This window comes from Acinonyx jubatus, chromosome B4, assembly GCF_027475565.1.
Source record: "Acinonyx jubatus isolate Ajub_Pintada_27869175 chromosome B4, VMU_Ajub_asm_v1.0, whole genome shotgun sequence".
Classification (NCBI taxonomy): domain Eukaryota; kingdom Metazoa; phylum Chordata; class Mammalia; order Carnivora; family Felidae; genus Acinonyx; species Acinonyx jubatus.
Genome location: NC_069387.1, coordinates 16,770,425 through 16,790,350, shown reverse-complemented (window position 1 = coordinate 16,790,350; position 19,926 = coordinate 16,770,425). Strand labels below are relative to the sequence as shown.

The window sequence follows — 19,926 nt, the reverse complement described above, 5'->3', positions numbered from 1 at the left end:
AAATAATTTCAGCACTAAAATACCCAATTAACACTCATTCAGAATTAAAATGTTGACATATCACCAAGTACTCGTTTTGTTGAGTATAATACATTGGGATTCAAATGTGAAAAGTGACGCATTTTGAGGATTTGTATTCAGAAATTTACTCTAATTACTGGCTGGGTTTTCTCTGTTGCTGGTGCCTGTAATTTGGCTCTCCCAGGTTTTCTTTCTCCTCTCTGTTCCCGGCACCCCCATACAAACTCTTGCCCAGACCATTTCTCTAAGGATAATACCTTCCATAAGCAGCTGAAACATAATGTTCCTGGTTCCTAATTAGCAAAAAGACAATGACCCTTCAAAACAGCCACAAGAAAGGGTTCAAGGGCCCTGTGTCTTTCATAATAATTCTTTTCAGTCAGTTCCCAGGTCCGGCAAGAAATGTGAATATAACGTCTGAATTAAAGAGCAGAGGTTAATGTTTGAGTTGGCCAAGCATAATTTTCAAAAACCTCAAATAAAATAGTGTTTCTACACAGGGGCACCTAGAATGCATTCTCAGATTTGCTACTAGGCTTGTGTAGAAAGCATTTCACTTTTGCCATATATATAAAAAGACCTTCAGGGCTCAAACCCCACAGATGATACCAGGGACCAGCCAACCACAACTCTGGGGCCAAAGTCAGCCTGTTGCCTCTTTCTGTGTCTCATGAACCAATGGCTCCTTTTGTGGTACAACAGAATTCAGTGAGGGTGACAGAGAATGTATGGCCTCGAAGCCAAAAATATTTACTGTCTGACCCTTACAGAAAAAGCTTGCCAACTTCTCCACTACATGGTATGCCAGGCTTAAAATTATATAGTTCGCATAATATCGATACCTACCTAGTCTCATTATTCCTTACTCCAATTCCTCTTTTTTACAAAGTAATTGAAGGGTTTCATTTTGGAGGTTATGTATGGGGCCCAATATATTTCCTCCCCTTCTGAGGAGTTCCCCAACCAAAATTATTTATACTTAAGCTGGTATCTTAGTATAAAATTATTTATACTTAAGCTGGCATAAACTTCAGTTGGTTTTTAATCTCGTGACTACCTTAACTGATGACAAAGTATTTTTCTCCTCCAAATCTGTGTCCACGGCATTTTGAGGCCGGGGTGGTTTTCAATGGATCAACAAACCAGAGAAATTAAACCATCCTTCAAACATACACATATACGACATCACTTGTTCGGCATTTACTGTCCGGCCTTCACATCTACTGATAATCGTGCTCAGGCCTATAAACTCCAAGTTCATTGCCCAGAGCACGGGCCCCTGTATGTTCCTATAAAGGGTCAGGGAGAAGTGAATTTTCACTTGCTTGCTAGCAGTATTTTGTGATGAATACTGCCTTCCATTTCTCAGTTTCAAGGAATTAGATTAGTTAAGGAAAATAAGTTACAGGTCTTCATCAATTAAAAGCTGCTTTTGCCAGTTTACATTGCCTGCCATAGTTCCCATAAATGGCCCCGAAAGAAAGCTCAATCCAAACAGTAAACACTACCACTTGCCATTTGCAAAATGACACTACCATTTGCAAAATGATTAATTTAACAACAGACTTCATCCCCATTAGCACATTGAGATGAACTTTATCTTAATAAAGATACAGGTACCTTCCTCCTTATGGCATTGATACAGCCTAGGGGGACTGAAATCACAGGACAAAATAATAGAGCACAGGACACGTCAAAGCACTCAGTTCACACTCACTTCCAATCTCCAACACCAGAGAAAACAAGGATCTTTCCTAGGGCTACGTCTTACCACTGCCTTCTGCTTTCACCAAAATAGGACCCTTTCTTTGGCGGGCAGTGTAGCAAATACTAAACGTGACACTTTTTAACTGGGTGACCTTGGACAAGTTATAAAACATCACAAAGGCTGAGTTTATCTGGAAAATGGGAAGGAGCTGGTGCACACAGCTGTGAGCTATAAGTTAATACTGGCTGAGCACATGACCAGTGCACGAGTGTCGGGGAAAATGCCATTTGGCACGACTTTGCTATTCTGTTTTGCACAGGATACAAAAGGCTAATAAGCAAACCATTTGGGATGCCAAGCACTTTACAAAGAAAACCCACCTTGGTAACCAAGGATGTCAAAAAATTACTCAGCAGCTCATGTACTTTTTTTTACTAGTTTTTATATCGCCTCTGCTTTATCTCTAATGACACCTGTTCATCTTTACTATAAACCCGAGGAGACACTCCCTTTCTTATTAATTGAGGATTGACCCCTCAAGGTGTTCTTGTAATTCTATTTCCCGTCCTGCCAAATCTACCTGGCACCTCTCCAGCCACTGACCTTCCCCTAAGCCCTCTCTACCTTCCTGGAAACTCGAGGGAACACTTAATTTCACTCATCTAGTGCCCTGCTTCGTCTGGTGACCTCAGCAACCCTTCCAACCTCGGCCAAACATCACTGTATGTCGTAAATTTCTAGAGCTGCGTTGTCCTCTGGCATTCTTTCTCTCCTTAGTCACTATCTCATCCTGGTACACCTCTAATTATTTTTCTCTATATCACTGCAGGTGCTAAAATGCAAATGAAGGTGCAAATGGAGGAAGCTAATTTATTCTCACCTTCACTGCTATTCTCTACCTAAGTCTTCAAGTCTTCCTCTCACACTTTGTTCTTTATCTCTACATCCCACCTTTAGTGTGGAAATGTGATCTTCTCAAGGCTGCCCATCAGCATCATCTTGGACACAGAAGCAACACAAGTGCGTCCCAATGACACATGGACTTCCAGAGACATCTACTGGATACCTTCTCCAAAGCAAATCACATACCCATTGGGTTAACAACTCTAACACCTTAGTCATTAAATCAAGACAAAACAAAAAAAAATGTACTGAAAAATCTGAAGGAACATACAGGTTAACCCCAACGCTCAAGAAAGCAAATGGAGAAACCACAAGGTTGACCTCACAAGAGAAGCAGCACAGAACAATGAAGGGTTTGGATTCTGTAGTCAGCTTAACCGAAGCTGAAATTCTGGGTCTGTCTCTTATTAGCTAAGTGCATTTTTAAAATATTTATTATGTTTATTTATTTTTGAGAGAGAGAGAGAGACAGAGAGACAGAGACAGAGTGGGAGCAGGGGAGGGGCAGAGAGACAGGGAGACACAGAATCCAGAGCTGTCAGCACAGAGCCTGATGAGGGGCTTGAATTGAGCACATTTTTAAAACCCCCTCAATCTTGAGGTGCCCGGGTGGCTCAGTTGGTTACATGGCTGACTCCTGGTTTTGGCGCAGGTCTTGATCTCATGGTTCCTGGGATCGAGCCCCGCACCAGGCTGTGCGATGACAGCACCGAGCATGCTTGGGATTCTCCCTCTCTCTCTGCCCTTCCCCTGCTCGTGCCCTCTCTCTCTCAAAATAAATAAATAAACATTAAAAAAAAACCCTCCCTAAATCTCAGTTTCCTCATCTGTAAAGAGTGGGTGGTAAAAAAAAGAAGTGTTCTGAATCATTCCAATGTATAAATCACTTGATCCAGTGACTCACATAAATATCCCCCGAATAACAGCTGTTCTCATCCTCTCCCACCTCGTCAGACTTGCACAGCGGGTTGCTGCCCTTGAGTTAGGCTGTCCAGCCTTGTTTGGGAGAAACAGAAATCGGAATTAAGATACAAAAGTAGAATGAGATACACCTCAACCTGGCCTTAGGGCAGGAGGAAGCATAGTCAGGATTCAATAAATGTCTGCTGAATGAATAGATGAATGAGGGGTGAAGGCCTTGCATCTGCCTCCATCCGAGACCATGAGAACCTTCACAAAGAAGGTTCCTTACGATCTTCTCACGGTGCAGCCTGAGGTGAAGCTGGCCAGTCAGTAGGGAAATGCGATTGCCTTTTCGGCAATGATTTTGCTTCACAGCCAAGTTCTGTTCTCTCTCTCTCTGATGGTTTTCCCCCAAACCTGGGGAACTTCCTGTGCTCCCTGTGCTACCAACAGCGAAGTTCTCCAGGGAGAGATGCACACATTGTGTGGACAGGAGCCATGCTACTGAGCTGATGTTCGGCTTGTGAGGGCATTCGGTGTCTTCCAAAAAAAAAAAAAAAAAAGTACAAATGACAGTGAGGGTGGCCTTCCTGGTGACCTCCCCCACTCAGGAATTACAACAAGTGGGCAGCACAAGGGACTCTGGATTTCTGATCTGCCGGCTGCACAAAACTAAATCCGAATCGGTAAAATTCTCACCAAACAAAAATTTCTTTTTGGTTCACTGTGACATGGGGTGAGCAGTTCCATTCCAAGAATGGTGCACAGTCGATGGTGTGCAGGCAAGACGCTGAAAATGTCAGTAGGGGGCGCCTGGGCAGCTCAGTCAGTGAAGCATCTGACCCTGGATTTTGGCTCAGGTCATGATCTCACAGTTTGTGAGTTTGATTTCTGAGGATGCCAGGAGGGGAATGATGGAAGTCTCCTCACTATGAAAGTTGAATCCTCTCCGTATATTCACAGTCTGATGTTATTATCCCCGTTTTATAAATAAAAAAAAAACATCAGGCTCTGCTATGGGCACGCAGCCTGCTTCGGATTCTCTCCGCCCCCTCCCTCTCACGTGCGCGGGCACGCATTCATGTGTGTTCACGCTCTCTCACTCTCCCTCTCTCAAAAAAAAAATGTCGGAGAGGCCTTTGGCCACACACGTCCCCGACGCTGGGGATTATGATCTCAGTGGCTGGTATATAACACCTGTCGTGTACAAAACTACTGACCTAGGTGATTTACACATAAATCAACGACCTTATCCCTCACGACAATTCAAAAGGTAAGTCCTACTACCACTCTCATTTTACAGATGAAGTGACTGTGCTGGCAACGTCACACAGCTAGTAGGTGACAGCCAGGGTCTGAACTCAGGTCAAGTGGCTCCACAGTTGACATCGACAAGCATACAGGATTGCCTTAGGTAGCAAGATGTAAACCTCAAGTACAGTTCAAAGGGCTGAGGGACCACAGTCCCCAGTGGCATGGAGGGAGCAGGGGACGAGAGGTCCGTCATACGCTGGACAAGCCACTACAACTTTCAGAGCCTTTGTTTTTTTATTTATAAAACGGGGATAATAACATTAGACTGTGAATATACGGAGAGGATTCAACTTTCATAGTGAGGAGACTTCCATCACTCCGCTCCTGGCCTCCTCAGAAATAACGGTCACCAGGCTCATCAGAAACTTTCATCCTCTCCCACTTCATGCAAAGAAGTGAGAAAGGTCAGTGCCCCATAAGGCTCTAAATCCTGGGAACTCAACGGCAACAGAAAGTGGACAAAAGCCATAAATCAGACTTTCACCAAGGACCGATGAACATCTATACAACACATACTGTGGCAAGTACGTGAAAAATATTATCTAATTTGGTCTTCACAGTGACCTTACAAAGTGACTTGAGATTAAAACAAAAAACAAGGTACAGAGTTAAGTAATTCACCCAAGGACGCATACGTAAGGAAGAAACAACCATGGCTAAGAAATATGAAAAAACACTTAACCTCACCATAATAAAAAATCTTTAGGTACTTAAGTTAAAAATGAGATACTTTTGCCTATCAAATTATTTAAAAACTTTCTACTTTAGGTTTTATTTATTTTTATTTATTTTTAAATTGAGATGATTGACATATAACATTATATTAGTTTTAGGCGTATAAATACTGGTTTGATACATGTATATACATTGCATAATCAAACGATCGCCACAATAAATCTACTTAACACCCATCAACACACATAGTTATCGGGTTTTTTTCTTATGATGAGAACTCTCAAGATCTACTCTCGGGACGCCTGGGTGGCTCAGTCGGTGAAGCGTCCGACTTCGGCTCAGGTCATGCTCTCACGGTCCGTGAGTTCGAGCCCTGCGTCGGGCTCTGTGCTGACGGCTCAGAGCCGGGAGCCTGCTTCTGATTCTGTGTCTCCCTCTCTCTCTCTGTCCCTCCCCCGTTCATTCTCTGTCTCTCTCTGTCTCAAAAATAAGTAAACATTAAAAAAAATTTAAAAAAAAGACCCACTCCCTTAGAAACTTTCAAATATACAATATAGTATTGTTAACTACAGTCATCACACTATACCCCAGGACTTATTTATCTTGTAATTGGAAGTTGGTACCTTTAGACCAACTGTACCCGTTTTGCCCACCTCCTACATATAAGTGAGCTTACAGAGTATTTGTCTTTCTCTGACTTATTTCACTTTAGCAGAATGTCCTCAAGGTCCATCCGTGTTGTTGCAGGTGGCAGGACTTCCTTTTTTATGGCTGAATAATATTCCACCACATCAAATTAATCATTTTTAAAGTGACAGTCAATATTACAGCAAAATGAACTCAAACACTGCTGGTGGATATGTGAATTAATACAACTTTTGTGAAAAGCAATTTGGAAAGGCATATTACTCTTTCAAAAGTATATCAGTATACTGAATTCTCTTTTCCACAATCTATGTGAAGGAAATAAAGATGCAAAGAAATATGATACACACACATATATACATACACACACACATCATATACATATATATATATATATATATATATATAGTAGTCCAAATTTGATATTTCTTAAAAAATTTTTTTTAATGTTTATTTATCTTTGATAAAGAGAGCATGAGTGGGGGAGGAGCAGAGAGAGAGGGAGACACAGAATCCGAAGCAGGCTCTAGGATCCGAGTTGTCAGCACAGAGCCCGACACGGGGCTCAAACTCATGAACTGAGAGATCATGACCTGAGCCGAACTCAGATGCTTAAGTGACTGAGCCACCCAGACACCCCCAAATTTGATATTTCTAGTGCATCATATCCAAATTTTAATTTTTGTGGGGATGTAAGAATTGCCATTGATGTGGTTTTATTTTTATTTTTTTAAGTTTATTTACTTATTTTTGGGGAGAGAAAGAGAGAGAGAGAGAGAGCCCACACAAGCACACGAGGGAGGGGCAGAAAAAGAGAAAGAGAGAGGGAGAACCCCAAGCTGAAATATATATACATACATATATATATACACATATATATACATATATGGAGGAGGACAGAGACTATATATATCTATATGCACACACACATATATATGTATATATATATATATATATATATATATATATACACACACATACACCCATATGTGTGTGTGTATATATATATACACACATATATATATGATGTATGTGTGTGTATGTGTGCACACACTTATGTGTGTGTAAAACAACCTAAATAAACCAACAGTGGGAAAATGGCTAAATTTTAAAAAGCACTTCAAAATTTATATTCTGTAAGCATGGACTACTTTTTTAGTGGCAAAAGAATGATGGGAATTTTAAGTAAGTATGTGCTTTTATTTTTAACTAAGAGACGGCTCCCACCCCCACTTGGATTAGCTTCCTGATGAAGCACCATTAATAAAGATGAAAACTTGTGACTAATAGTTTGAGCTCACCCTAGGTTCATTCTTTTTAAAACAGAATTTGCTGAAAAGGAAATTCTGGCTGCACTCCAAAGAAGGCCGACCAAACCCGTCCGTTCACATCTTGCAACCAGGAGGGCAGAGCTCCACTTTGCCGTGGCCCCAACTGTGAGAATTAGAGAGAGGCAGAATTTTCGAGACGTTTTACAGCACCTGGGGACTCTATAAACTCTAAGGGAGGAAGGGGAAGCAGTTGCTATGCTCTCAGATCTGCAATTGAAGGACTCTTGCATGGTTTAAAGAGGCCGGGTCGTTGCTTCACGCTTTGATCCTGAATCTGTAACATGTGTCAAAAATCAAACCAATGGACTCAGACCCTCTTTTCTTTAAGATAAGCAACCATCGTTGGAGACTTTTTCCAAGCCAATGTAGATTTAGAAGAAAGACACAGTCTGCTAAGTTTAGTCTGCCTGTCTCATTTGAAAGGCACAACTTTATGTAATACGAGTTAACAACAGTGTAAGTTAAACCAGTCCTCTTGAGGGTTTACTGTGTGTGTAAACACTTTGCCTACATTATGTCAGTTCGTCTTCACAACACTGAGGCAGGTACCGTATCATGAGCATCTGTCCCTTACAGAGGGGAACCAAGCCTTACGTAGGACAGCATGCCCAAGATCGCTCACAGCCAACACAGGGCAAAGCTGTTTCTACGCCTGGTCTAACCTCAAAGCGTATGCTCCTTACCTCTTTTTGAATCTCAATAATTAACTTCTCCAAAATAAAGAAAATATATAGGCCCTTGGGAATTGGAATACTTGTCCCCTCTAGCCATCTAGTTCGTTTAGGAATGCCTTACAGACCAGCTCTGCTAAATGGCAGTGAACACATGATCCACCCGGAGAGGCTGCTAACATGTGGATTCTGTTTCAGGAGGTCTGAAGAGGGGCCTGAGATTCTGACATTCCGAACAGGCTCCGAGGTGGTCTGTGGAGCACACTTTGGATCGAAAGAAGTCCAGCAGAAGCTACCGTAGGATTATTTACATTGAATTACAAATTCTTAGCAGACACTCTTCCATTGCCACACTGCAGGTGCGTAATAGCCACACGTGGCTAGTGGCTACCATATTGGATGGCATAGATACAGCGTATTTCAATCATCAGAAAAAGTTCTAAAGAACAGTACCGGCTGGCTAGAGCATGCCAAAAGCAGGATAGATACTTCTAAGAATGGGGAGGTGGTGGCCCATTTCTCGGTGAGTTCGCTTATTAATTTCTAAACGGAAAAGACACATACCTTCTCCCTTCTTATGACTTCCGCTACTTGTGCCACACCCTTAACAAGACACAACAAGGAAACACCTTCTAAAGTTCGGTCCTCTCAACTGTAGCATGTTTTTATGTGTTTCTTATTGATACATGTTTCTTATTAAAAATAAGACCACATTAGGGCACATGGGAGGCTCAATTGGTTAAGCATCCAACTCTTGATTTCATCTCAGGTCAGGATCTCACAGTTCATGAGATCGGGTCCTTGCATCAGGCTCTGCTGACAGTGAGGAGCCTGCTTGGGACTCTCCCTCTCCCTCTCTCTCTCTCTCTCTCTCTCTGCCCCTCCCTCCTGTGCTCATGTGATCTCTTTCTCTCCCACAAAATAAATAACCTTAAAAAAAAACAAAACTAAGACCACATCAATGATGATTGTTACATTCCCACAAAAATTAAAATTTGGGTATGATGCATTAGAAATATCTAATTTGGACGAGTATTACCTACGCTATATTTGAAAGGACATTTCAAATATTCAATAAAGCAACAAAACTACAAAAAACATTAGTGATACAAATGGAATATTTGACTCACAGGGAGAAAAACAGAAAAAGGACTTTAGAGCTAAATGACATGGAAAATAATTTATTTTTTTAAGTGCACGTAACTGTTCTTTATGACATCCATAAAATGAACCAGTCCTGGCACGTTATAAAACCTAGACGAGCCACCAAAGTCATTTTCTTACACAGTGATGCAGACCTCTTCGTACAAAACAAACACAAATCTAAGTATTCAATTCATGTTTCAATCTGGTTTTCAGATTTTTAAAAGGCATTTTAATACCTAAACACAAGAAAGTTTCCAAAGCTGGTCTCAATAACCAAAATTGCCTAAGTTAATAAATTTACAGTGATTTTACATTGATAGCTCACTTCAAATCCTTTTAGCTCCTATTGTCACCTACAGGCAGCACTTTAAAAAAAATTATATATATATATATACATATATATATGTATATATATATATAGTGACTCATGCTGTAACTGTTTAACATGATTGCATACTTTAAATATTTTTTCTTCATTATAGAACATATGGTTCCTTAAAATTATGCAAAAATGATACAAATTATTCATGAAAAAACCAGCTTCTGTGCATAACCATATCCAACAGGTGTGTATTTTAAACACATGAGGGCTAATTAATGAATGTTTGTATTCCTAAAATACTCATTAGGGTGAATTCTAAGGAATATATTTTCTGTATTCATTTATACTCTTTATTAAAAAAGTAACAAAAACCTGGAACTCATTTTCAGCAATACTTTCTTAAAATGTTAACTTCATTCCTCCAAAGATTTCTTGTCTGTGACAGCTTAGGCTTGAGCACAACTCTCAAAGAGTTTGAAAATCCTGTACGAACCGCATGCAGTGTAGACAGTAACAAGGGACAGTAGGGTTTAAACACTGGACACATTTCTGTTTAGTAGGAGTTTAAAGTGTCTTATTCTGAAAATTTATAATTTTGCAACCACTTTAAATTCTTATGAACATCTGAATAGAGTCATGTCCTACTCTTTAAAAAAGTTTTTGCTCATCTTGACAGTCACCTGAGAGCAAAGATCAAGAGACAAAAGAAGGTCTTGGGGTGTCTGGGTGGCTCAGTCGGTTAAGCGTACGACTTCGGCTCAGGTCATGATCTTGCGGTCCGTGAGTTCGAGCCCCGTGTCGGGCTCTGTGCTGACAGCTCAGAGCCTGGAGCCTGTTTCGGATTCTGTGTCTCCCTCTCTCTCTGGCCCTCCCCCATTCATGCTCTGTCTCTGTCTCAAAAATAAATAAACGTTAAAAAAAATTTTTTTAACTAAAAAAAAAAATAAATAAATAAAATAAAATAAAATAAAATAAAAGGTGTTACAAAACAATGACCATATTAGAGAAGACCGTTTTGAAATTCATAACAAAACCTTTAGCTCTCATTTTGGAATTGTATCTATCATTGTGATCTTATGCCAATGGTTGAAATAAAGAACTCAAATTAAATAGACAATTGTGTGATTTCAACTTGCTATGTTTAAAGTAGAAATCTCAGTTGCTTTTTGGGAAATTTCTTTCCTTCTGGCTACATAACAAGAAGTGAAATCATCTCATCCTATGATTCCTACACACACCTAAAAAGGGAATTTGGTTTTGAGTGGAATATGACCAGAAAACTGAAATCCACTATTTAATACAGGTTTATTTCTTATTGGTTAAACTGTGGTATTATTTACTGAGAATAGATCTTTCTAAAGTCATATCAAATTATCACCTCAATTCATCAGGCTATTAAGGAATCAGAATGTATTAAGGAATCAAATAATACAGTACTTCAAAGAAACATATGGTTTAAAATGCCTTTTGACACTTTGAAAACCATGTCTGTAACTCTTGAAATATAAAAAAAACATTAGCTGTTCATTTTGCATAATGTACAGATTCATGTGATTTTTTTACATATTTATGGATTGAGAACAATGTGATACTCTAATTATATATATATATACTCTTAGTTTAAATATTTTTTAATATACAAGGAATGCATTTAATGTTTAAGGAAAGACTGAGGTTTTCCTAACAGTTTACTATTTACAAATAAAGGATCTGAAGAGATTTTATAACATAAAGCTTTTCAATTCAATTACTTTCAATTATATTTAACAGATGATTTCACTGGTAAATTAAAAATGTTTTTGTTAAGGAATCTTAATTGCCTGTCATTACACTTACAAGGACTTTTTAAAACACCTTTTCAATAGACATCATAAGATCCTGATAACCATTTCAAATCCAAGTTCAAGTACAAAAATCATCTCAGCTATAGCAAATAATACAAAACATGTTTGATTTCAAACTTTGTTCTGCAGTATTTCAACATTTGGGCTCGTCCTTTAGACACGAGCTATTTGTTTTCCATTTCTGTTAGTGATGCCAGGCGCTTGAGAGGCAAGTTTAAAATCAAACTCTGAAAATGATTTAAAAAGCTGATTAAAAATGCCAGACGTCAATGACATTAGAAGGAGTTTCTTACCACTTCTGAATGCTCACTGCCATCATCGCACATACTGCTTCTATACCTCGAACTAGATTCTCAGCATAGCCATCAAGAGGTCCTTTTACAGGAAGCTGAAGTGCATTATCACAGTGATACTGTTTCCACAGCTGGAAGATAGTGCTATTAGTTTCCCACGCTTGGCAATGCTCTTAAAATAGGCTCTCAGGCACCGACAGACAAAAAATGACTATTTGCAAGCACTTCAGGAAATGATGGTCTGGCAAACTGAGTGAAAATTCCACAACCAAACAAAACCAGTTTTTGATGTAAACAGTTTCATTGATTACTTAAAGCAAACAGACCCAAGAAAAGGATGCTATTAAACACTGTGAGTAGTAAATTACTGGACTAGGAGAGGAAGGAAAATGAGGAACTCATGGGCTCATACCTCGCCTTCAGAGCGCACACAATCATTCACTTCTCTGGCAAGGGACCTACCATGTCACATGACCTCCGCCTAGACACCTAGTTTTCAATGGAGGGGCTAGCAAACGTCATAGGAACCCAAGCCGACAGGGAATAAACATACTACTCAGGATTAATGTCCATTTATTTAAATAAGTAGAAAGAATTTTCTAGCAATTTGAAGGGAATTTGAGTGTTAGTTTGCATAAAGCTAAGACGTAGTAATTTACTGGATTTTGAATCACCCAGAAGTCAAATTAGCTAACCTCTTCTGACGTTGTCATTTCAACAAGATACCGGCACACATTTCTTTCTGTGCCTCTTTTGTTAACTTTCAGGTGGTGTATAAAAGAATGTCACATTGTTCTGTCTCAACATTATGATCCAAAGAAAATATTTCAACAAAACGCTTCAATTTTCCCACAGCCTTTTAAAAAATGATAACAAAAATCTTGCCAAACATCCTTGTCATACAAGGACAGGATCTCTGCCAAGGAAGCTGTGATGTTTTAATTAGAAATAATTTTAACCAAATACTGGACAAGCTTAATTGGTTGTACAGATCAAAATGCAGTACAGTAATGTAGGAAAAGCTCCACCTTGAGTGGCATTTGGGAAAAAAAAAAAACACAAAGTCAAACCATGAATCCAGCTCACCTCACACTTGTAGACAATTGGTCATCAGAGAGTTTGTTACATGAAGGAAGATTGAGAATTATAAAGATGCCTTGAAGACTTGGTCCTCTCAGATTCTGATGAGAATCTCAAGGCCAGAGAGGTTAAATAACTTACCCAAAGCCAATCAGCTAGATTGCCTGCTGGGAACAAACTAACCCCCAGATAATGTCCTTAGCTAAACTCTAGGACGGGACACACAATACAGTGGTAGCAAAAGCACAGAGAAACAAGAGTGGGCTGAACTCCGGAAACAGTCTTAATTATCAACTCAATCAGTAATTAATCTTGAGATCCAGGGCCAGTCACTAACTCCTCTGCATACGCGCTTTTCATCCTTAAACCAAGTCGACTGGATTAGATGAATTTCAACCTCTCCTCTACCTCCAACTTTCCGACACTGCGTATGAATAAGACAGCACTTGCCTAAAGCACTACCATAAAACGCGCGCGCGCGCGCGCGCGCGCGCGCACGCACACACACACACACACACACACACACACACACACAGAATTTGTACGGACTCCTGATTTTGTGAGAATTCTTTAATCTCCTGTCAGTGTTGAACCCTATTATACACACTAAGAAGAAAGAAGGCTAAAGAATAATGAAGAAAGAAATACTGCATGGGAAATGGGGCTTTGATACAAAGAGGGAAATCAGAAAAGAAGAAGGAGATAGAAAACAAGGAGAGCAAATTAGGTAGCGACACCTGGGAGAAAGCCACAGGTACCTCACACTGGGTGCCAGCATGAGAACAGGTAGGGCAAGAAAGAAGTGGTTGAAGATGTTGAAAAAAAAGAGAAAGGTAGACAGATCAAAAGACTGAACTGCATTGAAGGCCACATTCTTTTAAAAGGCATTCACAAAAATACTGCCATATTAACATTTTTATAGTAGCGTGTGACATAGAATGTACTTCCTGTAAATTACTTATTTGTTCTTAAACCAAACCAATTTGATTGGTATTACTATCCTTACTATTTTACAAAAAAACAAATTGATATTCAGAGATTTTAGGTGGCAAGGATGTGAAGTCAGACCCTCTAGCTCAAATGCTTGCTTTTCTCAAATATATCATGCTGTCTAGTCCTACCATCAAAAACATTTAAACACTGAAAGGATGCTATTAAACACTATATGATTAGTAAATTACTGGACCAGGAGAGGAAGGAAAATGAGGAACTCATAGGCTCATACCTCACCTTCAGAGCACACACAATCATTAAAAACGTGAGGCAGAAAAGTTGTCAGTAAATAACTAGCAAGACTATGACTAGTAACTAGCAAGAGTTCAAGCCCCACATTGGGCTCTGTGCTGACAGCTAGGAGCCTGGATCCTGCTTCAGATTCTGTGTCTCCCTCTCTCTCTGCCTCTCCCCTGCTCACACTCCACCTCTCTCTCTCTCTCTCTCTCTCTCTCTCAAAAATAAATAACCATTAAAAATTTTTTTTAAGAAGAGTAGATTTTAAAATTTCTCATTACAAGAAAAAAACTGTAACCATGTGTGATGACTGATGTTAACTAGACTTATTGTGATCAGTTTGTAATCTATACTGATAATTAAGTTGTACACCTGATACTAATATAATATGTTGATTTAAAAATTTTTTTAATGTTTATTTATTTTCGAGAGAGAGAGAGAGAGAGACAGAATAAATGGGAGAGGGGAAGAGAGAGAGCAAGACACAGAATCTGAAGCAGGCCTCAGGCTCCAGCTGTCAGCACGGAGTCTGACACAAGGCTTGAACCCACGAACCATGAGATCACGGCCTGAGCCGAAGTCAGGCCCTTAACAGACTGAGCGGCCCAGGTGCCCTGGTTATACATTAATTATATCTCAATTTTTTAAAACAAGAAATTTAAATCAATTCACCTGAGACTACTTTTGTGTTAAACTTCTCAAATGACTACAATACTCATATAATCTCTTAGTAAAAAACAAAACAAGGAGGAAATAGTAATCACACAATGTAGAAAAATAAGTAGATAAAACTGGTAAAATTTCTATGAATTTTACAAGTCTGTACTACTAACAAAACATTTGGAAGAAAAGGTCTTTAGGTAAACATCTCTCTCTCTCTTTTTTTAATTAGGTAAACATTTCTTAAGGAGTTATAACTAAAACAAAAGTATCCACAGTGCTAATTTGAGAACCACTTTTTTGAAATATAAATTAAGCTGAAAATGTTTTCTAAAAAGCATGTTTAAGAAGTCCTTAAAAGGCAAAAAGATGGTGGGCCACCTGAGTGGCACAGTCGGTTAACCATCTGACTCTTGATTTCGGCTCAGGTCATGATCCCATGGTTTGTGAGTTCGGGCCCCACATGGGGCTCCGTGCTGACAGTGCAGAGCCTGCTTGGGATTCTCTGTCTGCCTCTCTCTCTCTCTCTCTCTTTCTCTCAAAAATAAACATTAAAACAAGGTAACCAAAAAAAAAAGATGGCTAGAAAGAACAGGATACCTGGATGTGTACAGAAACAACATGCAAATGAGGCTCAAAGCAATAGGTGAACCGCCAAGAGATACACTGATGATTAGCTGCCAAACACACGGACGGTGGGTAAATGTGTAGTTGTAATAGTACAGAAGTTAGAAGCACAGTTACAAATTTCACCTTAAGCAGGATAACAGTGGTCTGGCAGCCCTGGAGAAACACATAACAGATGTACTTTTCTGCCTGGATTGTTTCTTCTAAGATCTATCTAAGGATGGCTATGTAAAGGTGATGGCTGAATCCAGGGAGGAGATGAGAACTTGCAGAGCAGGGTTCTCACAGTAGATAAAAATCATAGAAAGTTTCAGAAAAAAACCCCAGGGAACATTCAAATTTACCAGATGCTGGGGGGTGGGGGGAACAAAGTCAGCCAAGAATGAGATGCTGAGCTCAGAGAAGGAGGCAAGAAAACACAGGATGTGTGAAAGAGGGAGGAAAAAAGCTGAAAAAAGGTCGGAAGGCATTAGGACCATGGAGAGTTCTTGGCTTTGATGATGAGGAAGGCATTCATGATGCCTTCTACCTATAGTTAGAAAGTTCCCGGGGTTTGCAGCAGAGGATGGTAAAGAGGGCACGAACATGAAATCGGACAACTTTGCTCTGCGACCTGTCAGCTGTGTATTCCGCAGGTCCCTAAGCAGGCACCGAGTAGTTTCTGGGGGGCAAGCTCTGGAGTCTACTTTCTGGAGTCTTGCTTTCTCACTGCAATAACTTAGTTCCATATCAAAGCTGTCACTTAAAGTTCTGCACCTCAGTGTCCTTATCTGTAGAATGGAAATACCATCCTATTTTCCATGACTGCCATGAGGGATAAATGAGTAATTACAAGCACACAGCAAAGCTTAGTTTACAAAACCAAATACTCTGAGCCTCGGTTCCCTTCTCTACACAATACAGAAAAAAAAAATACCACCTATTTCTGAGGTTGTTTGAATAACTGATATCAAAGAAATCACGGGACCATGCCATGCTTCTGCACTGCTGTGTGACCCCCAGTATAAGACCATGGTCCTGTATTTATGGCTTATGTTGAAGGCAGACCAATCTGCAGTCTGCACTGGAGACTCAAATTTACAACCCAGGAGTCTTCAGTATCATTCACCACAGTAGAAAGCATAAAAGTCAACCTTAACATGAGAACAATTCAAAGAATAATATTTCAAATTCAAGGGCTGTGGCTAATAAACATGCCAGTTTAAGAAGAACATCACTTGTTGGGGTGCTGGGTGGCTCAGTCGGTCGAGCATCCGACTCTTGGTTTCGACTCACGGTTTTGCGGGATCGAGCCTCGCACAGAGCTCTGTGCTGAGAGGGTGGAGCCTGCTTGGGATTCTCTCTCTCTTTCTCTCTCTCTGCCCCTTTCCCACTCACGCAGTCTCTGTCTTGCTCAAAAATAAATAAATAAACTTAAAAAATAAAAAAAAGCATCACTTGTAAATTATAAGCATCATTTGAAACCACATCTACTTTTTTTGGTGGCAAGAAAGGCATCTCAGAGGGCACTGGCAATTTTGGTTTAAGATTGTGCCTGCAAAATAGCTCCCTAAATAATGTGGAAGTGGAAAAAAATAAATGGCAGCCAGTGGTTCAGTGGTTATTAAGACCCCAAAAATGTCCCTTTTCAGTTGTGACCAGTTTTTCCGTTCTATTAAGGCATAAACTAAAGCTGACCTAATATCTCCTGCTGAAGCTTCCAGAATCGCGAGTAAGAACATACAACTTTTCACAGACATATTCAGCTGTTGGCAATTTGCCTCAGCCCCCCTGTGGCCCCTAGCTTGATTATCACCTAGTTGACTAACTGCATAAGCTGAGGATGGGGGGATTCCAAAGCAAATGCCATATAGATATGAAGATACACTAACTGCAAAATGCTCAAATGGGCACCTCTTCTTTTTAAGTTTATGTATTTATTTTGAGACAGGGAGAGAGAGAGAGAGAGAGAGAGAGAGAGAGAGAGAGAGAGAGAGAGAGAGAATGCAAGTGGGGGAAGGGCAGAGAGAGAGGGAGAGAGAATCTCAAGCTGTCAGCACAGAACCTGATGTGTGGCTTGATCTCATATACCATGAGATCATGACCTGAGCCCCAATCAAGAGTCACTTAACCAAATGAGCCACCCAGATGCCCCCGATGGGTGCCTCTTAACACTCAGGTTTACGATTTCACCTCATTTCAAGAAGGCACGTCTGTTGCCTCCAATACACCTACTAAATGTAAATTTACTAAATGTAAAATGGATTGCTCAGGGGAAAAGAGCCCCTTACAGCACTCTATTGCCATGTATCTGAGAACAACAACAAAATGGTTTTGATTTAAATGTTTTGGCCCAGGATGCCGTGTAAACAGACACAAGGAATCTATAAATAACTATGTTATTTTCAGGCACTCATTTTATTCTATTTGCTTTTTAAAAACAATTCACCAACCTGACTTCCTTCCACTGCTTTTTATTTTCTACCCAGCTTTCTCCATCATAATCAAGTGACTTAACTATTCAAAGTATATGTTCTGAATTAAATAAAACTCGTTACACCAAAGTTACAGTCATCCTTTATAGGAAATCTAGGTGTCACTACAGTCACAAAGTAGTTTCATATACGGAGAGAGAGCAACCTCAGGGTATTTGTCTCATTAACTGCTGTATTCCGAGGTCCTAGACCAGCGCAGAGCATCTATGGTAGTTGCTCTGTACACACTTTTTAACTGAATGGATGAGCATGTTTCCCTGTTTCCATGATTTCCCATTCATCCATCCGTTCGTTCCTTAATTATTTGTCATGCACTGCTATGATCATCTGCTAGATATCAAGGCTGCCAGCATAGACAAGGCAAATATGGCTTCTGCACTCAGCAGAGCTTGTAGCCTAGACCAGGTGTTCTAAAAAGGTGTTCCAGAAATTTGTTGCAGCATTTTTGGTTGTCTCAATAATTGAGGGACATTATAGGCTGTTTGTGGGCAGTGGCCAGGGGTATAAATGTCCTGCATTGTGCACAACAGTCTCACGTCATAATAAAATGGGTGTGCACCCCTCATGCCCTCTGTCCTGCTGGAACTTATGCAGGTGACAAAGCTGTTGATGAAATGATCCAAATCCAGAACCCAACTCTATTCTGCATATAAGCACAAAGCATTTTTGGTTAGTTATCAAATATACTGAATTTTCTACAAATGAACGTCCCGTGTCAATCAGTGGAAGGTTGTACTTTCTTTGGGACTTTACCAAGAATTGTTGAGTATTGTCTCCAAGAGCCACCCCCCAGTGTGACATAACACTGTTAACCTTCGTTCACAGCTGCCCCAGCCATGGCACCTACAGACAGAGGCAGACATGTGACGACTTCGTCACATCTTGCAGTGTGGTCGTATCTGTACCATCACAAACTGAAAGACGCATGACTTAAGGGTAAATCAATTACTGGGGCACCTGGGTGGTTCAGTTGGTTAAGTGTCTCACTCCAGCCCGGGTCACGATCTCACCATTCCCAAGTTCGAGCCCCGCGTTGGGCTCTGTGCTGACAGCTCAGAGCCTGGAACCTGTTTCAGATTCTGTGTCTCCCTCTCTCTCTCTCTTTCTCTCTCTCTCTCTCTCTCCCTGCCCCTCCCCCACTTGCATTCTCTCTCTATCCCTCAAAAATAAATAAGCACTTAAAAAATTAAAGAAGAAATCAGTACTTACTGGAGTTTTATACATTTTGTGATAGTTGTTCACATTAACTGTGATTTTCATTTCAAGATCATAAAGGGGGCGTGAGGAAGCATTTGTAAAAGAAACTGAGTCTGCGAGAGGTGTGAACCTTAAGGAAGCCACATAATTGCATTTGTATGAAGGAAACGGACTCAGTTCCGTGACAGGGACACATAGGAGAAACCGCTTTGTGGAGGGAAGTCAGTGAAAACCTTTCTGAAGAATCATGGCTTCACTGAAAGCTTACGAACAAGAAGAAGGGACAGAAAGAATGCTCCAAGAGAAACAACAGCAACCACGAAGGCCGTGAGACTGGAACTTGGCTTGTTGGAGACGTTGGAAAAAAACACAAAAACTCAAATGATGATGAACTACAGCAAGTCAAAGGGACATGATGCTGCCGGTGACGGGCGTCTCGGCGGTGCCTGAAATGAGCGGGATACGACACGGGTGCTAGACTGGCTGGTTACGTGGATGAATCAGGCATCAGTGTGCAGAAGAACAGCTGGGTAGAGGTCCGGGCCACGGTGGCACCGATGGGGTTCCGGGAGCTCCGGCCCCAAAACTGAAAGATATGTTAGAAGCACCAGAGACCTGCTCGGGCTGCAGAGATCCCGTCTCCTGGGATCTGGTGGGGGCGCTACAGCCCAGGTGCAGCAGAAACATCCCTGGGAAATCCTTCCAGAGAGATGCTGTTGTTGTTTGCTTGTTTTTCATATTTTACCTGTGCGTTAGTTCCTTCAGACGCTTCACAGGGAGCCTAACCAGCTGGACTCCTACCAGACACTTCTTTGATTATAAGTGGAGCTCTCAGCTCTACCAAAAACTCCGCTGTGGCATAAAAAGAAAAAAAGTAACGGC

The 19,926-nt window shown here is 40.5% G+C and overlaps 1 protein-coding gene across 9 annotated transcripts in view; it reads right to left on the bottom strand.

The window, feature by feature from the left end:
• Positions 1-19,926, bottom strand: part of CACNB2 (calcium voltage-gated channel auxiliary subunit beta 2) — a 385,541-nt gene that overhangs the window by 152,989 nt on the left and 212,626 nt on the right. The window contains exon 1 of one of the 9 annotated variants that reach the window (XM_027073556.2): positions 11,777-13,341. The exons of the other annotated variants lie outside the window; for them this stretch is intronic. Coding sequence (XP_026929357.1) covers positions 11,777-11,809 — 33 coding nt within the window. The 5' untranslated portion in view covers positions 11,810-13,341. Of the gene's footprint in view, positions 1-11,776; positions 13,342-19,926 lie in introns of those variants that run through there. 9 annotated transcript variants of the gene reach the window in all.